Here is a 25,823-nt window from a genome sequence, read left to right on the forward strand (position 1 = left end):
ATCTCTGGTCACATTGCCGTGGAGCACAAGACCTAACCTGACGATTCGGTTGCGTGTGTGTTCATAATGCTCCTTGGATACGGAGTTTTCGGTAGCATGTGAGGAGATTAGCGACCGGCATTTGCTACAACGGTTCGATAGAGTTGATAGAGTACATATACGCTGTTCATCCCAGGCAATATCTCAGCAAAGGCGGCGGCATCCTTGTCCGAACCTGCGGATGCTCCCCAAAGTCGTATTTGAAGCCCCACCAAGACAACAACCAATTGAAAAATGCCGGATGAGGGGGTACGTGGCAATGTTTCACCTCAGTTCTCCTCATCCACCCGAAGTTTGCCAGGGCTACCACTTCAAACTTGATACCGCCAACCACATCACCGAGATCAGGCTCAGTGCGAATCAAGCCTTCCATCATGCCTTTTTCACTCTCGACATTTCACGTTGCTCAAGTGGTGGGCATTGGGGCGACCACGTGGCTTTCCGGTGAGTGAGACATGCGGTTGAGTTCAGTCACGTTGCGGCTGCCCAGTGTTGGACGGGCGCGCCCAGAGGCTAACTGCCAGACAGGAAATATCGCGTCGATATCTCTCTTTGCCAATGCTGCTCTCCGTCGTTCCATCGCAGAGGACTCAATCCCTTACACCATCGCGGCCCGACTATGGAAGTACACTCTGGAACAGGGAAAGCCGAACCCGCCCACGGCAGCGTTTGCCTCCCTGACTCTTGCCTTTTGCGCTTGCCGCGTCGGAATGCTGGAGGGAACGTCGGGTCGGTTCTGGTTGAACGCTGCGGCGGCAGCGTTGACCCTGGGCATGATTCCGTATACGGTGGTATGGATATTGCCGATCAACGGTAGATTGATCGATATCGCAAACAGCCGGGACGAGGCTGTTTCGGACATCGTGGAAGTGAAGGAGCTGCTGAGCCGTTGGTCGAAGCTCAACTGGATTCGAAGCGCCATTCCTCTTACTGCGAGTTGCCTAGCGTTCGCGGCTGCCGTATATTGAGGATACATGTAGCTCAATGGCGGAATGACCCTGGGCTAGCGGCGTTTATTGAAAGAAAATATCAAAGGTCGCAAGGCCCCTCTTGCGAGAAAATAAGAGACGCATGGCTGTTTTAGTAATTACAGCCGCTTTATACATCCATTGTGACTTGTGTGTGCGCCCTTGGGAGCGAGGTACGGCCACGGCAGCACGTTAAGAAACATGTCCCATCGACACGTCGACCACGAACGCTCTAGGTATTTATTTAGTGTGACTAGGGCTTTGAGTGTGATGTGGTCGGCCTCTCAATTGAGCAGTATGCGCACAGTATATATACATTTACGAAGTAGGCTAGACTATCCGCGACCATATTGTCCCCAATCCTCGGTCTGTTTCGTGGGACCAGCCATCGACATCCTTGTTCCTTTTCTAGCGAAGCTATGCCGTCCGTACTACTTTGTATACGCCGCTATCATCGGGTGCGTAAGATAGCCTCATATTGCCGCCAGTTTGACTGCCAATTCGGCCTCCATCCGCGGTACCGAATTCCATGTCGAAATCCGTCAGAGCTGGTCTCAGGAGCACAGTCATGGCGACATGGCCGCGGCATCCGTTGCGAACGCGCCTAACGACCAGGGCAGATGACACTGCAATAAGTGCCTGGAAGCCTATTGTGAATGCCAAAACGGCATATAGGTTTCCCCACCCCAATATTTCAATCCGAATGCTCTTGACTGGTACGTCGCCGAGCACTGTGGCCTTTGAGCTTTTGATGGCAATGCCACCAATGGCGCCAACAGAAAACATGGCAATCCTCTGACCCAATTCCGTCTCTTCACCAAGTATGGAAACGCCAAATGTTGTGCCAAGTGGGTAGCTCTGGAATTGTAGTCGAGTGCTGTTGTCTGCCGTTACTGATGAGCCGTAGCCCCGGAGAGCTATGGCCTGAGATGCTAACTGCGTAGCGATGGGGCTCATTTCATGCTCCGGAAGCACGGCATTGACAACCGGGCCGATTGTGTTATTGCAGACATAGAACCAGGGTTCATCATTTGAAGCCTCGAGTACCGATATCTTAGCCCAGGTATCTCCAGAGGCGGTAGGGTCCTCGGGATCAAACATGAAGAGTGTTTGGTCGGGGCCATTGAGCACAGGGAGAGGCCCAAATGTACTCTTGTTTCCGTCATCGATCGTAATGCGACTCTGAAGACCGTCGCCGCCGCTGAGAACTTGCCAGCCTCGACATGTTGTGGACACGGCTACATGTCGGCGGGTGGCTATCATTGCGTCGAGGTCGGAATCAGGTACAGATTCCTCGCGGAATACGTACCGACAGATACCGCTATCTTTGACGCAATAAATGGTAAAATCTCGAGACTTAATCATGGCCCCGACGGACGGCAGGACCTCTTCGAGGGGTTTAGTACTGGGTTCCGTAATAACGCGCTCCTTAAACGACACCGCTGAACCAAACCTTGAAGCGACTAGATTAGTGATGTCTACTACACATAGCACAAGATCACGTATATGATTTGACTTACCTATTCGCTGTATATCGTTGGGCAATGATGTCTAGCGGTTTGGGTTTACCTCTCTTGTTACCAAAAGTGAACTCCGACATGTCAGGAATCCAGACCATCCCGGGCCTAGTGACTAGAACCTTGGGAGTGTCGTCGATGTTGTAGGTAAGACCTATCAAAGCCACGGCCGTTTGAGAGATCTATGGTACGTCAGCCGCCGGACTTAGGCGCTGCTAAAATCGCAAGGCACTTACCAGATTCAAAGCCAGCCATACAATCACGAACAGCCGGATCCTGATGCGGCGCGTCACCCAAAGCAGACGCACTAATTGAACAAGGCTTTCGCTTTGCAGGATCAAGTCTGTCTACATTATTATTGTTAGCCTCAGTTCAATGAATGCAGGACAAGCGAACCCATACTTCTAGTAGCCGTGATTCACCAAGGCTAAGGAGCCACCATCTAAGCTCGCGGGCATTGTTTTTCAGAGCGCTGGCGACGGCGAGACCAAGGCATATTGACATGCCGATGATAAGGGCATTGAAGATTCCTCTTTCCGAAGTTGGAACGGCAGGCCTGGAGGAATATGCCCATAGAATGGCAGCAAGCACGGACGCCAGTGCCGTCGTCATGAGGACTTGCAACAGGCTCTGCAACAGAAGCCGCTTCTGCCCCATCGGTCGAATACGGCCATCAGAGTCATGTGGACCGGTTGGTAAGTCGCGTCTGTGTGTCCGTGAGAACCAGGCGGGCAGCCATCGCGGTCGCGGCCGCGCATTATCGTGAATAAACTCGGACTCTGTTCTTATAGGCTTTTTGACTTCATGTTCCATTGTGTCCTGTCGGACGGGTTGCTTCATGTTGGTGGCCATCTGGATGCCGGATCCTGAGGGCCGATAGAACGGAGCTGCCTGATTGCTTATGCGGTAGGTTGGGGCATCAATGCAGCGACGGGGCAGGTCAGGCGCGTTAAAGTATCAACGACAGTCTCTGGCTGGAGGAATAGCTCCGATGGCAAGGCAACTCGACGCTGTCTGGCACGGGGGGGCTGGGCTTCCGCATGGGGATGGGCTCTTCGTTAGGACCCATGACTGCGGTCAGTGACTTTACTCTATTGGGGAGCGAGTACGTTTCTTCGCGTTTTGCTCTCGAGTAATGCACCGCCTCCCTCACCCAGAAGCGACCGGGTTGTGCCTGACGGAGAAGGGTTCAATGGGGATGTCATGTTGCCTGACAGGCGAAAATCTGGGGAGCATGACATCGCAGGTGTGACGGGCCTTAGTGAAACAGCCCACGATTTCACCTTCCCCCGGCTAGGAGCCCCCCCTTCTGCCGACTAGCTGAAACTGACCAGGCAGCGCAAGACGTGAGAACCACGAATGTGCCTCGAGTCTGACTCAGTGACAGGTGCAGGATTGGCTAAAATATTGGGCGTAGACTCTAGAATTCCCTCCGCCGGTAGCGGTTCGTTGGAAGACGAGATGCGAGTTGCATGTTGTAACACAGCACGGCTTTTAGCCGAGATGAGGCTGAGCGTCTTGTCCGAGGACATCCTCAAGCCTACTACCTATTCCATCAACTTCTTTCGAAGACGATACGCAAGCCAACAACGCATTAAATACATTCCGCGAGAACCGAGCGGTTTACTGGGGACTTGTCGGGTGAGGAGCTCGAAACCGCCCTTGTCTATGCGTTATGCCCTCAAACTCCAGTGTTTTACGTGCTTTACTCTGTATGATTTCCTGCTGTGTTTTGAAAAGTGTCAACGTGAAGCTGGTCAAGGATTTCACCGTTCGACATGTCCGAAACTGAAAGTTCCCAATGATACACAGAAGAGGAGGTCCGTGGAAATTCCTCCTTGTATGACTTGGTTTCGTTACCTATCTCTAATGTAAAGTAGCATCTCAATTGAATTTAATACGCTACTCGCAGCCTTTTTGACAGCAGTCTGCAGTGCGTTAATTCAGTACACTGACGCCCATCTAGTGAGATGTCTTTCGCAATAACAAGCCAGTGGCAAACCACTCCATGTCCCTTGAGGCTACAAAAACATCTGTGGGGTCCAAATATGTCGGCCGATCTTCATGAATTCTAGAAGGCACCGAGAACCACGGAGTATGAGTAACCAATATTAAATTGCATTGCATCAGTAATACGTCGCTCAATGATAAGTCGCAGACAGGCCGAGCTGCTTGCGGCACTCCCGTCCTGCTCCCGTCCGTGTCGCGGGACGGCTGTGCTGCAAGGCTGACCACATCACCGATCGCATTGAGCGGACTTGCTAAGCCTCCATTGGCGTTACAAAGAGAAACAAACTAATGCCACCCTGTGAAAGCCTGCCTGAGAGATGTGCGACTGGTAACGCCCACGCGTTGCTTCGAGACGAGCGGTCCAGCGGTATCGGACGCCTCGCATTGTGTGCGGCGGGATAAAGGGCTCCTTTATCCTCGGAGAAAGAACCGAAACATGGAAGTTATCTTGGCGGAATACGAAGGCAAGCTTGATGCTATGACACATTTGCGAAACACGTCTTATCTGCGCGTGTGCAGAGATGAAGGCGCATGGTTTGGGTTGGCGTATGGTTTGGTCCATGACGGTTTAATTCAACATGCACGACGCACGTCTGCATATGCATAGTGCTTGCCACCCGCAGGTTTCAGTGACTGAGCAAGGCATCTCAGGCATACCGAATGTTTGTTGCTGTTGCTGTTGCTGTTGCTGTTACTATGGTTCAGTAGTGGGAGTGTGTGCATGTGGCGTCATGTAACGGTTGTTGGTGCGGGATCGAAATGGCAGACTGACAACAACAGTGCTGCTGCAGTTGCTGTTGCTGTCAGATTGGCACACTACTAAAGTACAGCGCAGTGGTCGCGTGTCAATGTTTGAGCTCAACATTCAACTTCGGGCGGCTGTCTACATTTGGCCTGGCGTTCGGCCATTGACATCACCACCACGGACCCTCCGGAATCCGTAAATAGATTTAGTGTCGATTTTCCAAGCTAATGCCACCGGACGGAATAAGCTTATTGAAGACAAGAGATGCTTTTCATTCAGGCACCGGCTGAGCCAAATGGGATGCCGCTCGAAGCCCACGTGGGCTTCCCTGGCAGAAGCTGAAGATGATAAGCTCGGCCATACTCAACACCCGAGCACGGGCACGGGTTCATATATAAGATTCTACACACCGACGCGTAAAACGAGGACATGGCGTGACTGAAGTAACAGGAAAATAAACACCCCTGGCGCATCATTTCAGCAGCCATGGCGGTCACGTCGTCGTCGTCGTCGTCGTCGTTCAAGCACTGGCTCGGAGCGCTGCTCCTGGCCGTCCTCTCCTTTAGCCATGTCGCATCAGCCAAGGTCGACGACCCGGCCAAGAGCACGGCGCCGTATCACAAGGGCTTCGCGCTCTTCCGCAGCTCCAACATGGCCAACGCCGACAAGCTCGCCAGCGGCATCGGGTTCCACTCGTTCCGCATCCCCAGCGTCGTCACCACCGGCACGGGCCGCATCCTCGCCTTCGCCGAGGGCCGCCGCCACGACAACCGCGACTTTGGCGACATCAACCTCGTGTACAAGCGCACCAAGACGACGACCAACAATGGCGCCGACCCCTCCGACTGGGAGGGCCTCAAGGAGGTGGTCGGCTCGGGCGACGGCACCTGGGGCAACCCGACGGCCGTGGTGGACGGCACCACCATCTACCTGTTCCTCAGCTGGAACGGCGGCGCGTACAGCCAGAGGGGCGGGCCCGACGACAAGCTCCCCAACGGCAAGCGCACCAAGCCCATCGACTCGACGTGGGAGGGCCGGCGGCACGTGTTCCTCACGGAGAGCCGCGACGACGGCGCGACGTGGTCCAAGCCCGTCGACATGACCAAGCAGCTCACGCCCGAGGGCAAGGCGTGGGACGCCGTCGGCCCGGGTAACGGCATCGTGCTCACGTCGGGCGAAATCGTCATCCCCGCCGACGGACGCAACATCATCGGGCGCGGCACCCCGGACAAGCGCACGTGGACGCACCAGAGCCTCAAGGGCGCCGGCTCCGAGGGCACCGTCGCGCAGACCCCCGACGGGAAGCTGTACCGCAACGACCGGTCGCCCAAGGAGGCCGGGTACCGCAAGGTGGCGCGCGGGACGCTGACGTCCTTTTCGGGCTTCGCGCTCGACAAGGGGCTTCCGGACCCAGGGTGCGAGGGCGCCACGCTCTTCTACAACCCCAAGGAGCCCAAGGCGCCGTCGCGCGTCGTCTTCCTCAACTCGGCGGACAAGACACGGCGCCTCTTCATGCGCGTGCGCATCAGCTACGACGACGATGCCGCCAAGTGGACGTACGGCCGCTCCCTGAGCGATGCGCCCATCGCGGGTGTCGGCAACGAGGGCGGCTACTCGAGCATGACCAAGACCAAGGACTGGAAGATTGGCGCGCTCGTCGAGACCGACTTTTACCAGACTCACGGCACCAAGGACGATCATCGCGCCATCGTCTGGCGTCGCTGGAACCTGTCCTGGGTTTTGCATGGCGCGAAAAACTAAGGCGGAGCTGGGGGTGGAGGAGGAGACAACGGTAGCTGCGGTTCAGCTTCAGCACTCCTCAATGGAGATGGAAAAACACTTTTAGTACCCTTCATACCATGTTGTAAATAGTACATGTATATAAATCATTCCAAGCATGTCTGTGCATGGCGCTTCACTCACAATATGAGCCTCTGTCCTGTGCCGCCTCCCACTCATACCTAGAGCCTCGACAAAAGCTCATCCGAGGACGGGCAGATGGCACGGATAACCTCATCAGCTACTCGTGAGCCAGCCGCAAGAGCCCCCTCGGCATGACCCCTCCACACAAAGCCCGTCTCAGCGCCGGCGAAGAAAACGTTGCCTTCGGGCCGCCACTGGTCATTCTCCAGAGCGCGCAGGCCGGCAACAGGGACAGCCATGGTGGTCGCCCGCGGCTCGAGCTCGACCACAGTGAGTGGTGCAGGCGCCTCGCAACCGAATATGCTCTCGACGTGCTTGGCGATGCAGGCCTGCCGGTCAGCCGCCTCCCAGCGCCAGAGCTCCCTCCCCGGCTCGCCCGCGACGATGCACGTCAGCGAGTAGCCCTCCTCCTCTTCGTCGCGCGACGTGTCTCTGACCACGCAGACCGGGCCATCGACGCCCATGCCCCAGCCCGAGAGCCCCTGCTCCTGCCACCACGGCTGCTCGTACGAGAGACGTACCGCGGCGAGGAAGCCGGACGGCGCGCAGGCCAACCACTGCTTGTCCTCGCTCAGTGACGGCGCGAGCTCGACGTCTCGGCACTGCGCCGCGGCGCTCGCGAGCACAACCTTGGCGCACTGAAACACACCGCCCGACTGCGTCGATACGATGCACCGGTTGTCGGAAGTCTGGTCTACCCGCTCAACAGCCTGCTCCAGACGGACTGTACCCGGGCGAAGCCTCGCTGCAAGCTCCTCGCATAGCTGTTGCTCAGCTCCAGAGCCGCCGCTGCCCCCAAGGCGCCACCTCGGGCTGCCGCCGCTACCGAGGCCCTTGACGGCCTGCATGAGGCCGCCCGAGCACTTGCAGTGCAGCAGGAAGGACAGAGCGCCAACCTCGCGCGCCGAGAGGCCAAAGAGGGCATGGGTCCACACGTTGGCAAGCGTCTGGACGGAAGGCGTCGCGCCGTGTGAAACGACGAGCTCGTGGGCCGACATGGAGCCGTAGTTGGGGAGCATCTGCGCCGGGTGGTTCACGTCAACGCGCTGGCTGAGCTCCTCGATGTTTTCCACAACGCGGGTGTACGAACGCATATCCTGTTCGCTGAGCTGCGCCAAGGTCAGCGCAAGGCCTCAATCGTGCGGTGCTGTCATGAAGCCTACGCGAGGCGTGCCGTCGGCACGTGAGGCTCCCAGCCCTTCCACGGCGTCACGTCCACCGACGACGTGACGCTGGATATCGAGCCCCAGGCTGCGGGCGAGCTCCAGGACGCGCACTTGGGCGTCGCTGAAGCTGCTGTCCTCGGTAGAAAACTGGCCTCCAATCCGACCTCGACGCTCGAAAAGCAGGCACGACGCGCCGGCCTGCTGCAGCTCGTAGGCGGCGGCCAGGCCGCTGAGACCGCCGCCGACGACGATGACCTCTGCCGATGTCGCCGCCTGGCGGGAGGGAACACCTCGCGGCCGGTAGGCCATTTCATGAACAGCGGCCATGGTTGTGGTCGTGGATGGTGAGCCCGTCGGAGGTTGCTCGGTGTTTTTGGTTGACCTTTTTCAGCTGCGGGTTTTCCCCGGCGCGGGTATCGCTCAACGGTACAGTGACGGGACGAACACAGTGGCCGCACGCTTGCTCGCTATTGAAGAAGACGGTGCTCTCTGACGATGAAGGCAAAATCTGCCAGACAGCTCACCTGTAGGCGAGGTTCAATTGAAAACGCCAGCGGGGTAGGATCCATTTCGCAAGGGGAGGAAGGGACGGGAAGGATGGTCATCCACTATCGATAAATTGCTGTTTGTTCGGGTGTCGGAGGACTCCGCGGCGCCCGCCGACACCCATGGGTGGCCATGGCCGCCATCACATCCATGCCCCATGCCCCATGCCCCATGCCCATGCCCATCGTGAAGGGCTACCAGTGGGGGCGGCGGCGAATGGCGGGCGGCAGGCTTTCCATGGTGGATCGGGACCGCCCTCCGAGGCTCCGAGTCTCGCCCGACCCTGGCCGGCCCCACCCGCCCCGGCACCCCGGATTGGCCCGGCGACGGCCCCGGATGCACGTTCCGATGCACACTCCGTCCGATGATGCGTGACCGGTGCACGGCCCAACGCACGGGGTCCGGGGCGATCTGTGGGTGGGCTACGAGCAATGAGGGGAGGGCGGGACTGGGGAGATCCAACGGTGCAGACAACATCTTGTTGGTGTCATTCCAGTTCTTGATGCCTTCGCATCGTGCCTGTTGCTACATACGTACATACAAAGTATGTACATACTTGGTAATATTCATTTCGTATCACATGAGTCTCGTACGTCACCGACATGGCGAATAAACTATAAAAACACAAACAACAAACAGGTCCCGCCTAGACTTCCATCGTCTTCTCCTTGACCAGCTCCAGCTTGTCGTCGCCGTGATGGTGCAGCGCCATCTCCAGCGTCGGATACAAGACGTCGGCCTCCTCGGTGCGCTCCTCGCCCGCCTTGGCCAGCTCCCACTGCGAGCGCGTGAACCGCTCGCGCACCGGGTCCGCCATGTTGACGAACCGGAACTGCAGGTCCTTGCCGACGTAGCGGCGCAGCTCCGTCTTGAGCTCGATGAGCGTCAGCACGCCTGTGATGTCGATAAAGGACACCATGCCAAAGTCGAGCACCACGTGGCGCAGCGGGCACACGTCGCCGTGCAGCGGCGTGATGCCCTTGCGCTTGCGCACCCGGCCGATCGTCTTGCCGGCGTACGAGTTCCACCGCCGCTCCGGCAGCGCCCCCGCCCCCGTCGTCGCCGGGTCCGTCGTCGCCGGCTCGTAGTGCACCTTGACCGACTCGACAATGGACGACTTGACGCGCTCCGCGTTGGCGAAGAGCACGTCCTCGGTGAAGCGCACCATGTACGCGTCCGCGGGCACGTCGACGCTCGACGCCGCCGGCGCGTGGTTGGGCACCGTCCAGTTCGCGTTCTCCGTCTCCATGTGCGACAGGCCGATCCAGCGCGGGAACGCCAGCCGCAGCAGCGTGTACACGATGCTGAAGCCCACCGACGCGGCGAGGCCAATCTCCGTCGACGTGAAGAGCGTCACCCAGAAGCCGACCTGCGAGGCGACAAAGTCGATGAAGCTCATGCGCCAGTAGCGGTAGAAGAGGCGCGGCGGAGAAATCAAGTGTACAACCGCCATGATCTAAATGTTTTTTGCCCCCTCACGTTAACAACAACACCCTTGCCTGGGAATGGATAGAGAGAGAGAGGATGGCAGGGAGGCACTCACAATGATGGCGGACAGCGTGGCCTTGGGGATCCAGTACAGCACGCCGCTCAGCTCGTAGAGGGTCAGCAGGATCCAGCCCGCGGTGAAGAGAAAGTTGACGGGCGAGTGCACGCCGCACGAGTTGTTGACGGCGGTGCGCGACATGGCGGCGCCCGTCGTCATGGAACCGAAGAAGCTGTTGACAATGTTCTCCACGCCGAGATAGAAGAGCTCCTGGCTCTGGTCGATCTTGTAGTTGCTGCGCAGGCCAAACGCCTTGCCGACGCCGAGGTGCTCGACGCTCATGGCGATGAGGGGCGCAAAGGAGCGCGCAAACACCTTGGACAGCAGCTCGTTGTCGTGCGCGCGCGGGGCCAGGATGCCGTGCGTGTGCGGCTGCGCCAGATCCCACTTGTACGACTTGGCGTCGAGGTTGCGGTTCACGAGCCACGAGATGAGCGTGTAGACGAAGAGCACGATGACGGCGCGGCTCGTGCTGATGAACTTGATCCACTTGTTCTTCTTGCCCCACGTCGACGTGCCCATCTTCTCCAGCGCGTACAGCACCGCGAGGCCCGTGAAGCCCATGGCCAGCGTCAGGGGCTTGATGCTCCCCAGGTGGCCCAGCACGTCGCGGATGATTTGCGCCGTCCCGGACCCCGTCTTGAGCCCGACCAGCGAGCCCACCTGCCCGAGGCCGATGACGAGCGCCACCGCCGAGATCCAGCCCGAGAGCACCGGGCCCGACACAAAGTCGAACAGGAAGCCCAGCTTGAGCAGGCCGATGGCGAGCGCGTACACGCCCACCATGAAGGAGATGGCGGACGCGATGTCGGCAGGGGCATAGCCTTCCTTGGAGATGTCGGCGACGGCCTCTGCCGTGAGCAGGCCGAGGATACTCGTCGGGCCGACGGACAGCTCTGCGCCGTGTCAGCGCTTCACACTTACACACACACACCTATACACACGCACACAGGCACACACACACAACCACCATCACTGCCCCAACAAACAGGCACACACACACACACACACATGAAGGTTTTACGCACCCTTGGACGTCCCCAGGAAAAAGTACAGCGCCGAGGGGATCCAACTCGAGTACAGGCCGTGCTCGACGGGGATGGTCGCAATCTTCGCATACGCCAGCCCCTGCGGGATGAGCATCACGCCCACCGTGATGCCGGCAATCACATCCCGCACCAGCCACTTGTAGTCGTAGTGCGGCAGCCAGCTCGCGACGGGCAGCTTCTCGACGAGATACTCGGCCGTGGCCGACGGCAGGCGACGCGCGATGGGTCCGACCCAGCCTCGCGCCCTGTTGAGGTTCGGGTCGGTCCGGTACGCCTCGACGAGGCCCGCCCGGATGTTCGCGACCTTTTTCATGATGGCCACCAACCAACCGGCGGGAGGGATAGGGCTGGTCGCCTGCTGTTTCTGCTGTTGCTGCTGCTCCCCTCGGGCAAGGTCGGAAAGGGGCAGCAGGGAAAACCGGACGAGGAATCAGTAGGGGAGGGGCCTGGACTTGGCTCGGGATGTTCGGCGTTGCAGTGATGGAATGGGCCGCGGTGAGGGCCCGAAGGGGAGAAGGCCGCGGCGGTCTCTCGGCGTCGAGGTCCCGGACGGGGAAGCTTTAAAGAGCTCTCGCGTCGCCGACCGCGTACACGGGAAGAAAGGGAAACGGGTATATATCTGGAGAGGGGAAAAAAGGCAACCGGAGGTCACAGGTAGGAGAGAGAAAGTTGACATGTACGACGAAAACGCAACATCATCGACGCAAAGCGGGGGGGAGGGGAGCAGCAGTCCGAGTATATACGCGAGGCGAGGCGGCTCAGTTCTCTCGATTCCCTGATCGCCGCATCCCATCCCCAGCAAATCATGCACGGGACCAACGTCGACGGCACGACCTGGCTGGCCACTTCCCCAGGAGCAATTGCGCCCTTCTTCAATGGCCCCCGGGTTTAGCTCGATGAGCGCTGCGCCATTGGGGGAACCGCGCTTCCTCTCTCTCTCTCTTACACACGCCACACACCACACACACAAACGCCGGCTCTCTCACCCGCAGTCGCATCGCGCATGGAGAACGAGACTGGGTTACACGGCGCGGGGAACGGCCGTGAGGGGAGCAGCTTGCTCGTGGATGGGCGACGACACATCGGCCCGGGAGGCACTGACTAGGGGCTTGCCACCATGAACAGGACCAGGGAGTATGGAAGGTGTGGTCCAAGTCTGTGTGTGTGTGTGTGTGTGTGTGCGAGCGTGTGTGTGTGTACACCGCAGCAGCAAAGCAGCCATTCACATATGCGCCCTCTCCCACGGCATGGCCAGATCTGGGAATGGCCCTGCGGTAAGCCTTCCTCGTCATACCGTGGCACTGCATCAACGATCTCGTTTTTTGACCGAGACCATGCATGCCCCCCCTCCCCGTATGTAAGTCCAATGCCGTGGATGACGAGCGGACCCCGGGCCCTTATCACGACGTCAGATCAGCGGCTCGCTCCCCGGTCCCTTGGTACAGTCTCCATCATCCCATCTCTCCGTTGCCTTTTCCCTCGGCCGGCCGAAGCGGGGGTCCATATCAACCTCGTACTTTTTCGGCGCTGACGCTGCTGCTGACGGGCTGGTCGGTAGTGCGATGCATGGGTGAGGTGGGCGCTCGCCAGAAAAGGAGCGGGATGCGCCAGTGGCTTGTCGGCTTCGACGCCCGGGAACACGTTCTTAGGTTCTTCGAAACAAGGGATGGCTGGCCACTCACGAATGCTGCTGGCCTTTGCACTGATGCACTGTACATGTGTTTACTGTCCAGGCAAGAGGGGCGTGTCACAGTGACGTCCATTGGACCCTCGGTGTTGAGTTCTGGAGTCCGGGGAGGGAGGGGGGGGGGACATGCCTCAAAACGGCGTGCAGAAGAGACGATCGAACCGGTCCCTACGAAGCGGCCACGGGGAACAGCCACGCACGCACGCACGCGGACAAGTGCCCGAGCGAAGCGAACAACAAACCGACAGGACGGCCAAAAAGGGTTCAGGCTGTGTGGCCGTGCTGTCTGACTCGCTACAATGCTGGCCGAGACATCGTGGGTGCCCCTGTTTTTCGACGAAACACGGGCGCGCGCAAAATGCAACAATCATCATTGTCATCATCGTCACCAAAATTCAAGGATAAAAAAAAGAAGGAGAGGGAAAAGAGGGTAGTATTGGGCTGGTCGCGATTTTCTCGATTTCGCAACTGCCGCGGATATGGGTCCTTTCGACTACCTACCTTACGCACTAAGGTAAGTTTAGCTCGCTGCGGGGCCGGACACGCGGGGAGTACGACCGTGTGTGTGTGTATGAGAGAGAGAGAGAGAGGCTCCACGCACGCAGAGTCTTCGTCAATCACAGTCACAGACGGCGGCGGCGGCGGCGGCTGGGAACGATGCAACCGCAACCCAGAACCGTGCCGACTTTTCCGAGCGCAACGCTGGGGCGGGCAGCAGCGAGGGACCTGACCTGCCAAGAGAAACCAAGAATATCCCACGTTCTCGCATCTCTTTTTCTTTTGTGTCTTCATGCTGCCAAGGCACAAGCGCTGCCGGTCAGTCAGCCTGCTGCTGGCTTCAAGTGTGGCTTTGTGTTGTTTGTTGCTGTCGTCTTGCTTGGGGAGGCGATGCATGTGGTTGTGTCCAACGCCGACACATCTCCGTCTCCAAGGGATACCTGGGTGTGGTAGGGTACTGATCTTGTCATGCAAGGTTGAGCAGCCTTGGAATGAGGTGTAGGCGGCGCCCATCGGCTGTGTCAGCTCGTGGCTGCAGTCCGTGAGCCTGAAACTTGGGGTGTCGTCGTCGCGCCTGTTGATTGTTGATGATGATGCATGCATGCGTGCGCCAACTCCAGTGTTAGATCTCATCTAGCGCCGCCGCCGCCGCCGCCGCAATGAAGCAGTTGGCCACTCCTCACGAGCCAACACGCGTCAATCAAATCTGTGATTTCTACGGTCCTGCACACTCACTCACCCACAGCATGATTTGAAGCCAGGACCGGAGGGAGGGAGGAGGAGGAGACGGGCTCATTTGTGGAGTTTCTGGTGCATGCACCACCACATCAGCGCCCCCCCGTGCCCCGCCGACCTACGCCGCAGCGCCTCCATCCATCCATCCCCAGGGACGGGGCCCTGCACCCCGCAGAGGCGTTCTCGCTAGGGCGCCACGGGGCCTTGCAGGGCCTCGATTCGATGCCCGCATTGCAGGTTTATCCCCACACCACGCTGAAGGTTTCGCGCCCGGCAAACGTCCCGCCTGGGCGCCCCTCATGGAATCCATCGCCAACCCCCATTTACCCCTGTGGCAGGACCGCACTCCTGGCACCCAACTCGGTGCATCGCACAATGTTCACCAATTAAGTTACTTCGTACTTCGTACTTCATACGTTATTGTACGTAGCTCGACCAGCAGCCACCCCTTCCGTCGCTCTCCACCGGCTAAACTGTCCAGCCCACGACTGGACCCCATTGATGATCATCGCCTCGCAAGCGGACGACTGTATATAAAATAAGCAACAACAATAGCCTGTTTATTGTCCGTCGAGGCCCTCGAAACTGACATGTACCACTATCCTCGTAGTGCCATGCCATCGGAGCGAAGGCTATTGGGGTGGGGCACGATGCGAGAGCGGGGAAGCCGTACAGTCATGTACGATGCGGCGGGGCCGCGATGCAGTGCGGTGGTGGCCCCGTCCATCACACTTGGACCCATGTTGGCCCCCGGTCTTGTTCGGTTCAGGAACGTCAGACGGTAATATCGTGCGCGCTGCTGACTACGGGCCCTTTCAATGTGTTGCTTGGCAGGTGATTGCTCGGCGTGACATTTCTACATGTACATCTAGCACTCGATGGCGCTTGTATTTTCAAGTGCTTCATTGCTGTTTAGTGTCGACATCAATGGTGATGATGCTCACTGCTACTTCAGGCTAGATGATGCCCCGTGGTTGATCGGCGTCATGCGTGATAGCCAAGCCCTACTGATAGAAATCTGGAAGCAAAGGCACCCCAACCTAGCGAGTTTCACGCTCGCGTGGCGCGGAGCCGAGGCCCAGGGTCTTACAGAGTAGACTGCTATGTATACTGTATGTGCATGACAAGGTGCACGTATCACTCATAAACACAGCGAACAACACCGCCATGGCACATCAGAACCTCTCCGCTTCCCCTCTTCCAGAGATCCCCTTTTGCCGTGACCGCGATCCCCTGCCAGATCCCTTGCAGAGAATGCACATCCCATCCTAACCCATGACACCTCCCACTTCATCCCTTCATTCGCCCATCCTTCGCCGCCTCGCCTTGGGACAGCCGCGTCTACCCCTCACTGCATCACCGTGCAGCGCCTCCCCCCTCTATCACAACCTTTACCGACATGCACGTACGTAGCTGCCATCTTCGGCCTGGGCTCGGTCACGTCGGCAACCTTATCGACACCGACTTTCGTCCGAGCTGAAGCCATCCACCACGGTTCAATGGGATGGCGATCACGCAGCACACAAAGGACCAGACCGTCAACTTCATCCGGGGCGCGGACAATGCTGGCTGCGGCACGGCTGGGAGTAACGCGTGGGCGTCTCTTAGACTCGCGCCATGGTCCATGCACGTAGTCGTAGCTGCTCCAGACTATTGAGCACGCCGTCCTCTACTCAGCTGTGATGGCTGTGCCGTGTTCAGAGGATCACCAGGCTGTGTGTGTCGAACTCTTTTTGTCACCATGGCGCGCGTCAATCCAGGCCGACTTCGCCTCGTGATCGGAAGGATTTAAGCAGTGGAATTCATGCAGCCCGCTAAGCTTCTTCACCTGACATGGACCTTCCCGACCCAGCTTTAGGGCCCAGAGAGACCGGACGGCTGCGCGGGATGAGAGAAACCTTGATTACAACCCCTGCCTTGCAACGAGAATGCCGGGCCGCTTCTCGTGCTCACCCGCCATGCCCGGTTGGGCTTCTCACCGAGCGTGGCAAATCGGCCACTTCCATCACGGGCATCGAGCCCCGTATTATGGCGGGAAGCTGCATGTTTGCCTCTCTCAAACGGGGCCGTTGTCAGCAAGTACCGTCAGATGACAGCCTAAGCCGGGAAAGGGGATGTGCGTACGTTGAAACTGTACCAAATCGACGTAGTTGAGTGTAACTTGTAAACATACTATAGGAAGAATTTCAATGCTGAGGTATCAGTTCCGTGAGCCGTGCAACATAGATTCGTCGCTAGTAATGAAGAACGCTGATATGAAAAGTGAGACAAGAAGACGACATTCATTCATGCCTCCTAGTGTACTTTCATATTCAAAAAAAAAAATCACTCTATAAGAACTCTCGTCCGCGCACATCTATGGATTTCTGACACTTTATCATGGTAAATAATGTAAAGCTACGGCTCGGCGGAGAACAGGGTTGAGAAGCATAAAGGTTGGGCGGCCTGGACGTAGAATACTAGATAAGCCAACGGTCTGTCAGGACAGTGGAAGCTCCTGCCAGCTCCTGAAAATGATTTCATCTCCGCTCTGTATTATCTCGGGCCTTTCTAAGCTAATCCGGCAGGGCATTGTTCACGTTATGGCCGACAACGAAGCGCACCAAGGATAACACTGCGTCCAGTCGCCATGGTGTAATTGACCGTGGTCGTATGTTCCTCTACATCGGTCCTTCTGGTTCTGGTGGCCCTCAAAACAATCAAATATTAGTATTCTGCTAGAAAAGATGAGAAAATATTGATGAGAGTAATTTCCACGAGTTGCTCTAATTTGACTTTTATACCCGGGAAAGTGCTGCCAGTGACTGTTCCTGCCAGTCTGCTGATTCCAACGTCTGGTGATGGCTGTCATCATGTCATTTGATCCATGTTTCGATACAGCTCCCTTCCTAGACACGTAAAAAGCTTCACATGTATCTACAACAACAAGTGGATGCACTATTCGAGTGCCGCACTTATACCAGACGTCAAGAGCGCAGTACCCATCGCTCCAGCACCTTTGGGGATGGCCAAAATAAAAACGAACGAATATGTCGCAATGCGGTGATGCGTGTGCGAGTCGTGTGTCGTGACAAGCAAGGATGGACTGCTGGGAGCCAACGGCGAGTCTGAGAGAACACGGCTCCCGGAGCTGCCAGATTCAGTGAGTCCCCCGCAAGCAAAATTGCTTTCGTTTTCGCTTTCGCTTCCTCGCGACGAGCCGCCGGCATCCCCATCAGCCTCTGGCAAACCACGCACCAGAATGTCTCGGCCCATGCTTCGCACCGCCGGGATGGCGTCATACGCCCGCCCGTCGTGTTTACGCGCCGCGGCACACAATACGCAACCAACCGCGGCAGCCGCCACCGCCGCACCGCGTCTTCACCATGGCTATCGCCGGCCAGTAACTGCTCCCGGCTCCCGGCGTCATCAGCAACGCCACCGTCCCTGGCAGTTCCGTCAAGCAGCGTTCCACTCGACGAAGCGAGCGTCGCCAACAAACAAGCAATCGCTCGTTGGGGAGACGGAGACCCTCCCCGAGGTCGACAGAGCGGCGGCGCTTGAGAGGCTTCTCGAGGCCCACCGAGCGCAGAACCGCCTCGAGGAGGTCGAAGAGACGCTCGCCGACGAGCAGCTGAAGCGCGACACGCCGTGGGGGCTCGCCGTGTACCGCACGTGCTACGACGACGATGCCGCGTGGCGGGCTATGCGCGAGGCCCTCGAGGCGGGCGTGCAGGAAAGCAAGACATGTTACGTCGACAACGGGCTCTTCGAGCGCCATCAATTCGTCTTCATGGACGACAGGGCGCGCTTTGACGGCGCCACCGCCTATGAGATCCGAGACCACTTCGACGCGTGGGCGAGGGAGGAGCTGGCGAGGCACTGGGCCGTACAGCCCGTGACGGAGACGCAGCGCCGGGCCATCGACAAGCTTATAAGCTGTAAGGGAACACGCTATAACGTGTGCATGGTGGTGGACGACGTGAGCCTCCTGTCGCTCAGCAACAAGAAGACGAGCTTCGGGCCCCTAGTCATGTTGGTCGACAGGGAACGACTCGGAACGCCCGTGGTCGAGGTACCGAAGAGCGAAGACGACCAGCACCCAGACTACGCGGACGGGTGGATGTACGATCACAACGAGGGGTACAACGGGTGGATCTACCGCCGGACGTTCGAGTACGTCGACGATTACAACATATTGAGTGACTGGAACAACTGGCAGGAGGACTGGATGTTTGCGTATCCGTCGTGGGTCTACGGCCAGATGCGTCTGGAGAGGTCGCCAGCGTTTTGGAGGGACGAGATTGCCGCAGAAAGGGCCAAAGCCGCCGCCAAGGGCCAACACTTGTAGAGCGCGGGGTCCCCTTTTTTTGTCTGTAGGACAGCAGGACCGGGCGGCGCGCGACTCCCGAACCTGCCACTGCTTCCTCCCACACCCCTTGCTGGCGTCGATGGGTCAAGGCGCCAGCACGGATGACTGAGGCACGGGCCGTGGCCGAGACATGGCTGGCGGCAGCGTCGCCAGGCCCGCGCCGTGTCGCAAAAGGTGAGATGGGAAGACATCAATGGGTTTGCGGGTGCATGCGCAATTGGTACATGGCAAAGTATATTGATGACGGCCGATATAGCCTGTAACTTTAGTGTACAATTACATCTTTTTTTTTTGTTTGTTTCCGGTGACTTGGGTATCCGATCAAAGACTTGACCCAAACGACTCGCCAGTAGTCGTTCGTTCGGTCCAGCGACTGACTTATTTTGCATGCAGATCTGATCTCTCTCAAGGCTTGGTAATCTCGTCCTTCTTGGCGTCCTGGACCTCCTTCCAAAACTTCTCGCCGGCCTCCTTGTCATCGGCAAAGAGGTGGTCGAGGACCATGCGCTGGGGGGTCTCGCCCATCCACTGGAAGAGGGAAAAGTCGCGGAACTGGTCGGAGCGGAAGATCTCGAGCATCTCGACGGGCTCATCGCCAATGTTCTCGACAAAGTGGCCCATGTTCTTGGGGACGATGCCCACGTCGCCGGGCATGTAGTCAAAGGTGCGGGCGTTGCCCTCGGCGGCGAAGATGGTGACGCGGGCGCGGCCGCGGATGAAGAAGGACCACTCGTCGGCCATGGGGTGCCAGTGCATCTCGCGCAGGGCGCCCGGCTCGATGACGGCGTGCGCGGCCGCGACCGTCTTGGAGATGGGGAAGTTGGTGGAGTCGGCGATGCGCACCTCGCCGCCGCTCGTCTTCTTGGGCTCCTGGTCGAGCATGCGGTGCGTGAAGTTGTACTTGCTCTTCTTGACGTGCTTGCCCGTCGGGCGCTCCTCGTCGATGGGGCCGGGCTTGGAGCCCTGGAAGATGTACTTTTCGCCCGCGGGGAGGTGCTTGAAGACCTCGGGGCTGAGGTGGAAGTTTTCGGCGATGACCGACCTGGGGGTGTGGGCTGAGCGACGAGACAAGCACAATGTTTTGTTAGCAGTCGGACCTCTCTCATCATCAACTCATACACACACGCACACGCACACACATACACGCAAGTCGCGGCTCATGGGGTGAAAGGGGCGCGGGGGTTCGTTCATGGTAGGTTTCACTCACCCAGCCAGTCGGTCAGGATAAAGGTCGACTCCTCGGAAAAGTGGCCGTCGTCAAAGATGAGCAGGAACTCGGTGCCGTTCTCGCCCAGGCCCTGCAGGGAGTGAGGGACGCCGCTGGGGAAGTACCACAGGTCGCCCTTCTTCAGGTCGTCGATGAAGTTGCCGCCCTCGTAGTCGAGGGCCGTGACGCGGACCTCGCCGTCGAGGACGTAGGCCCACTCGGCCTCCTTGTGCCAGTGCAGCTCGCGGATGACGCCGCTGTCGAGTCGCATGTTGACGCCGGCCAGCTCGACGCTCGTGGGCAGCTCGCGGACCGTGGTCTGGCGGGTCCAGCCGCCCTCCTACAACATTGCAGCAGCACATGGTCAGCTTCGACATGAAGGCCATGAGGAACAAGAAGAGGCACGCGAGAGAGAGAGAGAGAGAGAGAGAGAGAGAGCAAGAGCGGGATGGAGTGCACGCACCTCGATGCGCGTGTGCGAGTCGGTAAAGCTCCAGCGCATGTTGGCGACGTTGCCGTGGTCGGTGCTGGGCGGGCGGATCATGTCGGGGCTCTGGCGCGCGCGGTCGCGGTTGTAAGGGCCCAGGACGGAGGCGCCGTGGCCGTTGCGCCAGGGCCGCGGGTCGAGGTCGTCGCCGATGGGGTCGATCCGGGAGTCATAGGGGTCGCGGTGGCCCGGCGTATACGGGCGGCTATTGCCAGTGCCGGCCTTGCTGGCCTTGCCGAGGAACTTGTCGGGGATGTCGAGGCCGTTGAGGAGGCGTTGGCGCGGGCTGTCGTAGTGCGGCAGCGCGGCGCACATGCCGGCCAGGAGCAATTGGCTCGTCGAGAGCTTCATTGTGCGTGACTGACGAGGGGATGAGATGGAGGAGGCGCCCTAGGTTTGCTATGGGAGAGGGAGAAGAGGACGGAGGAGGAGGCACACGGGGATCGGTCGTGGGAGGGGGGGTGGGAGAAAAGGCCGGGAACGGGGCAGGCCGAATTATAAGGCAGAGAGAGAGCTCTCTCTGCAGCTTTCTTATTAGCTTGTATCGGCCGGTGGTGGAGAGTCCTCCCTCCGACTGATCGATCCAACCCAGTTGTGTCATCCTGTCAGACGTCAGGCAGTCTGTACTACTGCTACACTACCTACGTACGTGCGACTGTGCCAAAACGACTTTTGCTACCCAAGTACGCAACTGCCTACTATTCCCAATGCGTGTCCGGCTGGCAAAGTCAATTCGGCGATTGGTGGGCGCGGGCTTTTTAGCTTTTAGCTCACGGCTACAGTCATCACATCCAGGCCCCCTCCCCAGGCCGGCGGCGACGTGCGGTCCCCCCGGTGATGAATTGCACGATGGGCGACGAACGGAGAGCGGGCAGACAGGTGGAGCACGCGCGGAGGGACTGTGTGGGGGAGCGAGAGAGCGAAAGCTGGGAGGGGGATGGAGGGCGTGCTTGGCTGGCTTGTTGTTGACGATAAAAACAGGCAACTCGCCGGCGGACACCAGAACTAGCAGAACAAAAGCTGATTGCGAGACTGACTTGCCGAGCAAAGTCCGCCAGCCCAGGGACCTTGTCGCGGAGGGCGTAGATTACCGGGGAGGGGGCTGTGTCGAGCCCTCCTTGTTCACTGCATTTCACCGATGATGATGCTGGTGGTGAAGAAAACGCTCGGCATTGTGAGACGGATGGGTGAAGCGCGGGCTGCTCCCCGGCGAGGGCCGTACTTGTAGCGCCCGCATCGGCCATTTTTCTGAAGTCCGAGACGCACGCGGCGCACACCCTCTCCCCGACAGGCCCCCCAACAAGCCCCCGAACGCATGGCGTCCATGCGACTGATTCGACGTCCCGGGGCATGTGCGTCGCAATGCGCAGGTCCGTCTGCAGCATGATGCATCCATCTCGCAGCAGGCCACTGCAGTGTCGCAGACGACGCCTGGCGCCCGTCAGGGAGGCCGATCATGGCGGTGGTGGCTGCCGCTGCTGCTGCCTCTTTTGAAGCTTGGCCCTCTACAGTACCTACTAACTTCGTAACGTCCACCTTTGCCTGGGCGACAACCCTTTTTTCCCCTGGTCTGTGGTCCAACGCCGAGAGGCAGCGTCAGCGACATGCAGCAGCAGTCAGCAGCACCCCGAGATGCCGAAGCGCGTTGCCACCTGGATTCCATTCCACTGGCAGGATCATCGTGTCGGCGCTATGTACTAAAAGTGCAAAGTCGGGGCGCTGGGCGCAAAATGTCGCCATTTTCTTTGCCAAAGGCGCACCTGCACCGGCAGCGAGACCGGGGGCCCGACACCGGGGGGGGGGGGGGGTTGGAAAACGCACCAAGGCGGGCCATAAGGTACAGTACAGTAGTACCTCCACTTCACCGGGCCGTCGCAACAGCGGACCTCGGCGCTAAAAAAAAAATCCTGGAGGCTCTACCAAGGTCGTCGCCTCCCCGGGCAGGCTTCTTTTACCGCGGGCTCATCATACTTGTACGCGGGCAGTCCCAACATGCCAAGGTAGTAACTTAGTGAGTGCAGGTATAGCGCACCAGGTTAGAGCTGCTGCGCTGAGACAGCACCTTGTCGCCCATCAATCGGCCTTGACGCGACCCTGCGGCAAAACTCCAAGGCCAGCCAGCACCGTTTTGTCCGAGCAGTCTCCGACCGCCGTCATCCGCCGCGGCTCCAACGTCTCACTCACACCGGCTCCAACGTAGCACAGATCCTCATCCTCATCCTCATCCTCATCCCCATCCGTCCGCCCGCCCGCCCGCCCCAGCGACCCAGCAGAGCTTCCGTGCCGAGAGTTTAATTTTTTTTACTCTTTGCCCTTGTCTACCCACCGCCCTCCACAACAACAACCGAATTTCTTCTCTTCCTCTCCTCACTCGTGACCGCAATTCACGTCATTGAATTGATACCTCACCCTTCCGTCCTGTCTGCCTGCCGCCACCACCGGCCCCCCCGATCTACTCGACCCCAATTAGGTTACTGAGACACGCTCTCGGCGCCGTCGTCGCCGCGACGTGAGAGTATGACCTCCAGCTACGGCACCGCCGCGCCGCCCGTGGCCGCCGGCAACGGCCACGGCAACGGCGTCGTCGGCGACGAAGAGGCGCCGCTCCTCGGCGGGCGCCACGGCCGCAAGCCCATCTCCAAGTCGGTCCTCGTCCGCTGGCGCAAGCAGCTCCGCGCCGAGGTGTCGCGCTCCTGGGCCGACCTCGTCCTGCTGCTGTGCTACATCGTCACCGGCCTGCTCGACAGCGCCTCGACGCAGGTCTGGGGCGCTTTTGTCTCCATGCAGACGGGTGCGTCTCATACCCATGCAGCAGCGAGCAGCCCATGCCATGCGACCGTGCTGGCTCCCCCCTTCCCCCTCACCCCTTGACCCCATGCCATGCCATACCATGCCACCTCCTCCATCCAACCTCAAAATGACGACGCGCGTGGTGAGACGCATTTTTGACTGACGTGGGCTCTCGCCCCTGCCCGACACAACAGGAAACACCGTCTACGTCGGTCTCGGTCTCGCCTCTCTCGCCTACCCGCCCACGAGCCCCCGCCTCTACAAGTCGGGCGTCTCCCTGCTCTCCTTCTGCGTCGGCTCCTTCTTCTTCGCCCGATTCCACCGCTTCTTCTCGCCCAAGCGCCGCTGGGTCCTGTGCGTCTCCTTCGGCGCCCAGGCCCTCTTCACCGTCGCCGCCGCCTGCATCGTCACCTTTGCGCCCGGCCCCTCGTCGGGCGGCGACAAGGACGACAGCGTCGTCGACTGGACCGTCCTGGTGCCCCTCGCCCTCGTTGCCTTCCAGAGCTGCGGCCAGGCCGTCACCAGCCGCGCCCTCAAGTACAACGCCCTCACCAGCGTCGTCCTCACCAGCATCTACTGCGACCTCTTCTCCGACCAGGACCTCTTCGCCCTGCACAACGTCGAGCGCAACCGCCGCGCCGCCGCGCCCCTGCTGCTGCTGCTCGGCGCCGTCGCCGGCGGCGTCTTCTCCCACAGCCCCGTCGGCATCGGTGGCGCCCTGTGGACCGCCGCCGCCATCAAGGCGTCCATGGTGGTCATGTGGTTCTTTTGGCCCGCCGAGCCCGAGGAGGACGAATCCTGAGGAAGCCAATCGCAAGCATTATTTTGGTGGTTGTTTTTATGGCCATCTACCCCTGTACTATCGCCAAAGAGTTGCCTGTGCATAGTGTCCAAACATAGGTGCACATTTACGTAGCCAGCGTTCGCAGTGCGGCGCACAGTCCGGCCAGTAGTCATTTTTCACAACTTTGTTTTGGCGACATGGACTGTCAGACACACGTAATAAGAATGTGTCGATGTCGGACGCTCGGTCCTATGTCCCGGCGATTGCGACGATGGATCCACGTTGGCTCCTACCGACGACCTTTTACTTCGTACGATGGCGGAACACCAGCTACGTTTGTCCCATGGCGCAAGTGATTGCGGGATCCGAGCAAACAAAGCTACGTGATGCTGAACGCGGCACATCAAAAGGTCCCAAGACGTCACTTGTGATCGCTTCAGTACCGCAAGGCGTCGTCGTTCTATTTGCACCGTATAACAAAACACGTACAACACACTCCTCCTGACTTGTTATCCTTCACTACCAGTCCCCTCGTCACCCGCTGCCCATCGCCCATGGCGTTTGCATCGGTTCCCTCTCGTCAATCGCAGTTATGGTCACACACACACACACACACACACACACAGGAAGGGGGGGAGGTTGTGTCAAGGTGCGAACCGCCCACGACGTCGCCCCGGGTCGACCGTCTCCCCAAGGCATCGTGCGCCACTCCCCGCTTAGGACGTATCCTCGATCTTGATGTGCCTGAACTGATCTTCGATCTTGACGTGCTGGTCCTCGACCTTGACGTGCGGAGAAGGACTCCTGACCCTGTCGGTGGGCCTAGGGGACACATCCCTGACCTCGCCGCGTTCCTGGCAGGGGACCGGCGCCTCCAGGAAGTTGAGCTTTTCTTGGAGCAGCCTGATTCCCTCGGCGTTGCACATGGACATGTCCTGTCCCTGGATGAACGCGCATTCATCCACACCGAAGTGTTGGCACTGCAGACACCATGGCCCGTTAGCACTCCTCAGCCCGTGTGGTGGTTGGGGGTTCAAGATTCTTGGGAGGACGAGGGGAAAGGCAGCCATCGCCCCCTCCCCCCCCCCTCTTTCTCCTTCCTCGGGGCGTCTCACCGGATAGTCGCTCCGGCAGGGCTTTATATCAGCTTTCCCTGTGACGGGTAACGCGACCATGCACCCGTCCGCGTAGCACCTCTGTAGAGTCGAAAATCAATTCGTTAGTCTTCTGCGTCTGGTGGACCCTCCCAGTATTGCGCGATGCGATGAGTGATGTGTGACTTACGCCCCTGATGAGTGTCAAGCCAGCGTTTGCCGTCGCCGCGCTATAGGCGGCGAGGAGAGCGAAGAGTGCACGCCTCATTGTGGATGATGATGGGGTTGGAGGGGGCAAGGGGAACTCGGCTCTGGCTGCTGTGTACGTCTACCAAGTATTGCTGCTGCGAGGCGACAATCCAAGTCGTTACATAAATCGCGGTGACACTATCGGAGGCCATTGACGCCTTTATATACGAGGTTCATGTTATGCGTGCGTTCGCAACGCCGACATCTGCACCGTGGTGTCTATCTGCCCATCTATGCGCCTTTCAACCTATCGCATTCCTCAATCCAGTGCCCTCCCAGAAAAAGACACGGCTAGGCCGCGACATACGGACTAAAGTACGCGTTCAAAAAGAAATTTCCTATATCTCTTTCGTCATCGTGATGATTCGGAAGTTAAAAACCACTCTCCGGCCCATGCGGTCCCCTTGTTTGCGTGCGCCACGCACGATCTGT

At 58.9% G+C, this 25,823-nt stretch overlaps 9 protein-coding genes across 9 annotated transcripts; 4 read left to right on the plus strand and 5 right to left on the minus strand.

The window, feature by feature from the left end:
* The first annotated feature begins 196 nt into the window (after positions 1–196).
* Positions 197–1,160, plus strand: JDV02_009139 (uncharacterized protein). Its single transcript, XM_047990781.1, has one exon. The coding sequence runs from the start codon at positions 495–497 to the stop codon at positions 1,005–1,007; it is 513 nt and encodes a 170-aa protein (XP_047846790.1). The 5' UTR covers positions 197–494; the 3' UTR covers positions 1,008–1,160.
* A 264-nt stretch (positions 1,161–1,424) lies between these two features.
* Positions 1,425–3,028, minus strand: JDV02_009140 (uncharacterized protein; the record flags this gene model as incomplete). Its single annotated transcript, XM_047990782.1, has 4 exons — positions 1,425–2,460; positions 2,528–2,706; positions 2,761–2,871; positions 2,927–3,028. 4 exons carry the CDS (start codon positions 3,026–3,028, stop codon positions 1,425–1,427), a joined length of 1,428 nt encoding a protein of 475 aa, XP_047846791.1.
* A 2,737-nt stretch (positions 3,029–5,765) lies between these two features.
* JDV02_009141 (Exo-alpha-sialidase) lies at positions 5,766–7,040 on the plus strand (the record flags this gene model as incomplete). The annotated part of the gene is made up of 1 exon (XM_047990783.1): positions 5,766–7,040. The coding sequence occupies one exon, from the start codon at positions 5,766–5,768 to the stop codon at positions 7,038–7,040; it is 1,275 nt and encodes a 424-aa protein (XP_047846792.1).
* A 68-nt stretch (positions 7,041–7,108) lies between these two features.
* JDV02_009142 (Monoamine oxidase) lies at positions 7,109–8,768 on the minus strand. Its single transcript, XM_047990784.1, has 2 exons — positions 8,366–8,768; positions 7,109–8,311 (listed from the first exon to the last, which is right to left on the minus strand). Exons 1-2 carry the CDS (start codon positions 8,693–8,695, stop codon positions 7,241–7,243), a joined length of 1,401 nt encoding a protein of 466 aa, XP_047846793.1. The 5' UTR covers positions 8,696–8,768; the 3' UTR covers positions 7,109–7,240.
* A 787-nt stretch (positions 8,769–9,555) lies between these two features.
* Positions 9,556–11,822, minus strand: JDV02_009143 (uncharacterized protein; the record flags this gene model as incomplete). The annotated part of the gene is made up of 3 exons (XM_047990785.1): positions 9,556–10,370; positions 10,458–11,356; positions 11,489–11,822. The coding sequence occupies 3 exons, from the start codon at positions 11,820–11,822 to the stop codon at positions 9,561–9,563; spliced, it is 2,043 nt and encodes a 680-aa protein (XP_047846794.1). The 3' UTR covers positions 9,556–9,560.
* A 5,692-nt stretch (positions 11,823–17,514) lies between these two features.
* On the plus strand, positions 17,515–18,759 carry JDV02_009144 (uncharacterized protein; the record flags this gene model as incomplete). Its single annotated transcript, XM_047990786.1, has 1 exon — positions 17,515–18,759. The coding sequence occupies exon 1, from the start codon at positions 17,671–17,673 to the stop codon at positions 18,757–18,759; it is 1,089 nt and encodes a 362-aa protein (XP_047846795.1). The 5' UTR covers positions 17,515–17,670.
* Positions 18,760–19,005: 246 nt separating this feature from the next.
* JDV02_009145 (uncharacterized protein) lies at positions 19,006–20,932 on the minus strand. Its single transcript, XM_047990787.1, has 3 exons — positions 20,451–20,932; positions 19,988–20,327; positions 19,006–19,835 (listed from the first exon to the last, which is right to left on the minus strand). The coding sequence occupies exons 1-3, from the start codon at positions 20,823–20,825 to the stop codon at positions 19,186–19,188; spliced, it is 1,365 nt and encodes a 454-aa protein (XP_047846796.1). The 5' UTR covers positions 20,826–20,932; the 3' UTR covers positions 19,006–19,185.
* A 1,783-nt stretch (positions 20,933–22,715) lies between these two features.
* On the plus strand, positions 22,716–24,228 carry JDV02_009146 (uncharacterized protein). The gene is made up of 2 exons (XM_047990788.1): positions 22,716–23,265; positions 23,459–24,228. The coding sequence occupies exons 1-2, from the start codon at positions 22,992–22,994 to the stop codon at positions 24,064–24,066; spliced, it is 882 nt and encodes a 293-aa protein (XP_047846797.1). The 5' UTR covers positions 22,716–22,991; the 3' UTR covers positions 24,067–24,228.
* A 536-nt stretch (positions 24,229–24,764) lies between these two features.
* JDV02_009147 (uncharacterized protein) lies at positions 24,765–25,410 on the minus strand (the record flags this gene model as incomplete). Its single annotated transcript, XM_047990789.1, has 3 exons — positions 24,765–25,028; positions 25,164–25,244; positions 25,333–25,410. 3 exons carry the CDS (start codon positions 25,408–25,410, stop codon positions 24,765–24,767), a joined length of 423 nt encoding a protein of 140 aa, XP_047846798.1.
* Positions 25,411–25,823: the final 413 nt, after the last annotated feature.

Source organism: Purpureocillium takamizusanense, chromosome 9 (assembly GCF_022605165.1).
Source record: "Purpureocillium takamizusanense chromosome 9, complete sequence".
Lineage (NCBI taxonomy): Eukaryota > Fungi > Ascomycota > Sordariomycetes > Hypocreales > Ophiocordycipitaceae > Purpureocillium > Purpureocillium takamizusanense.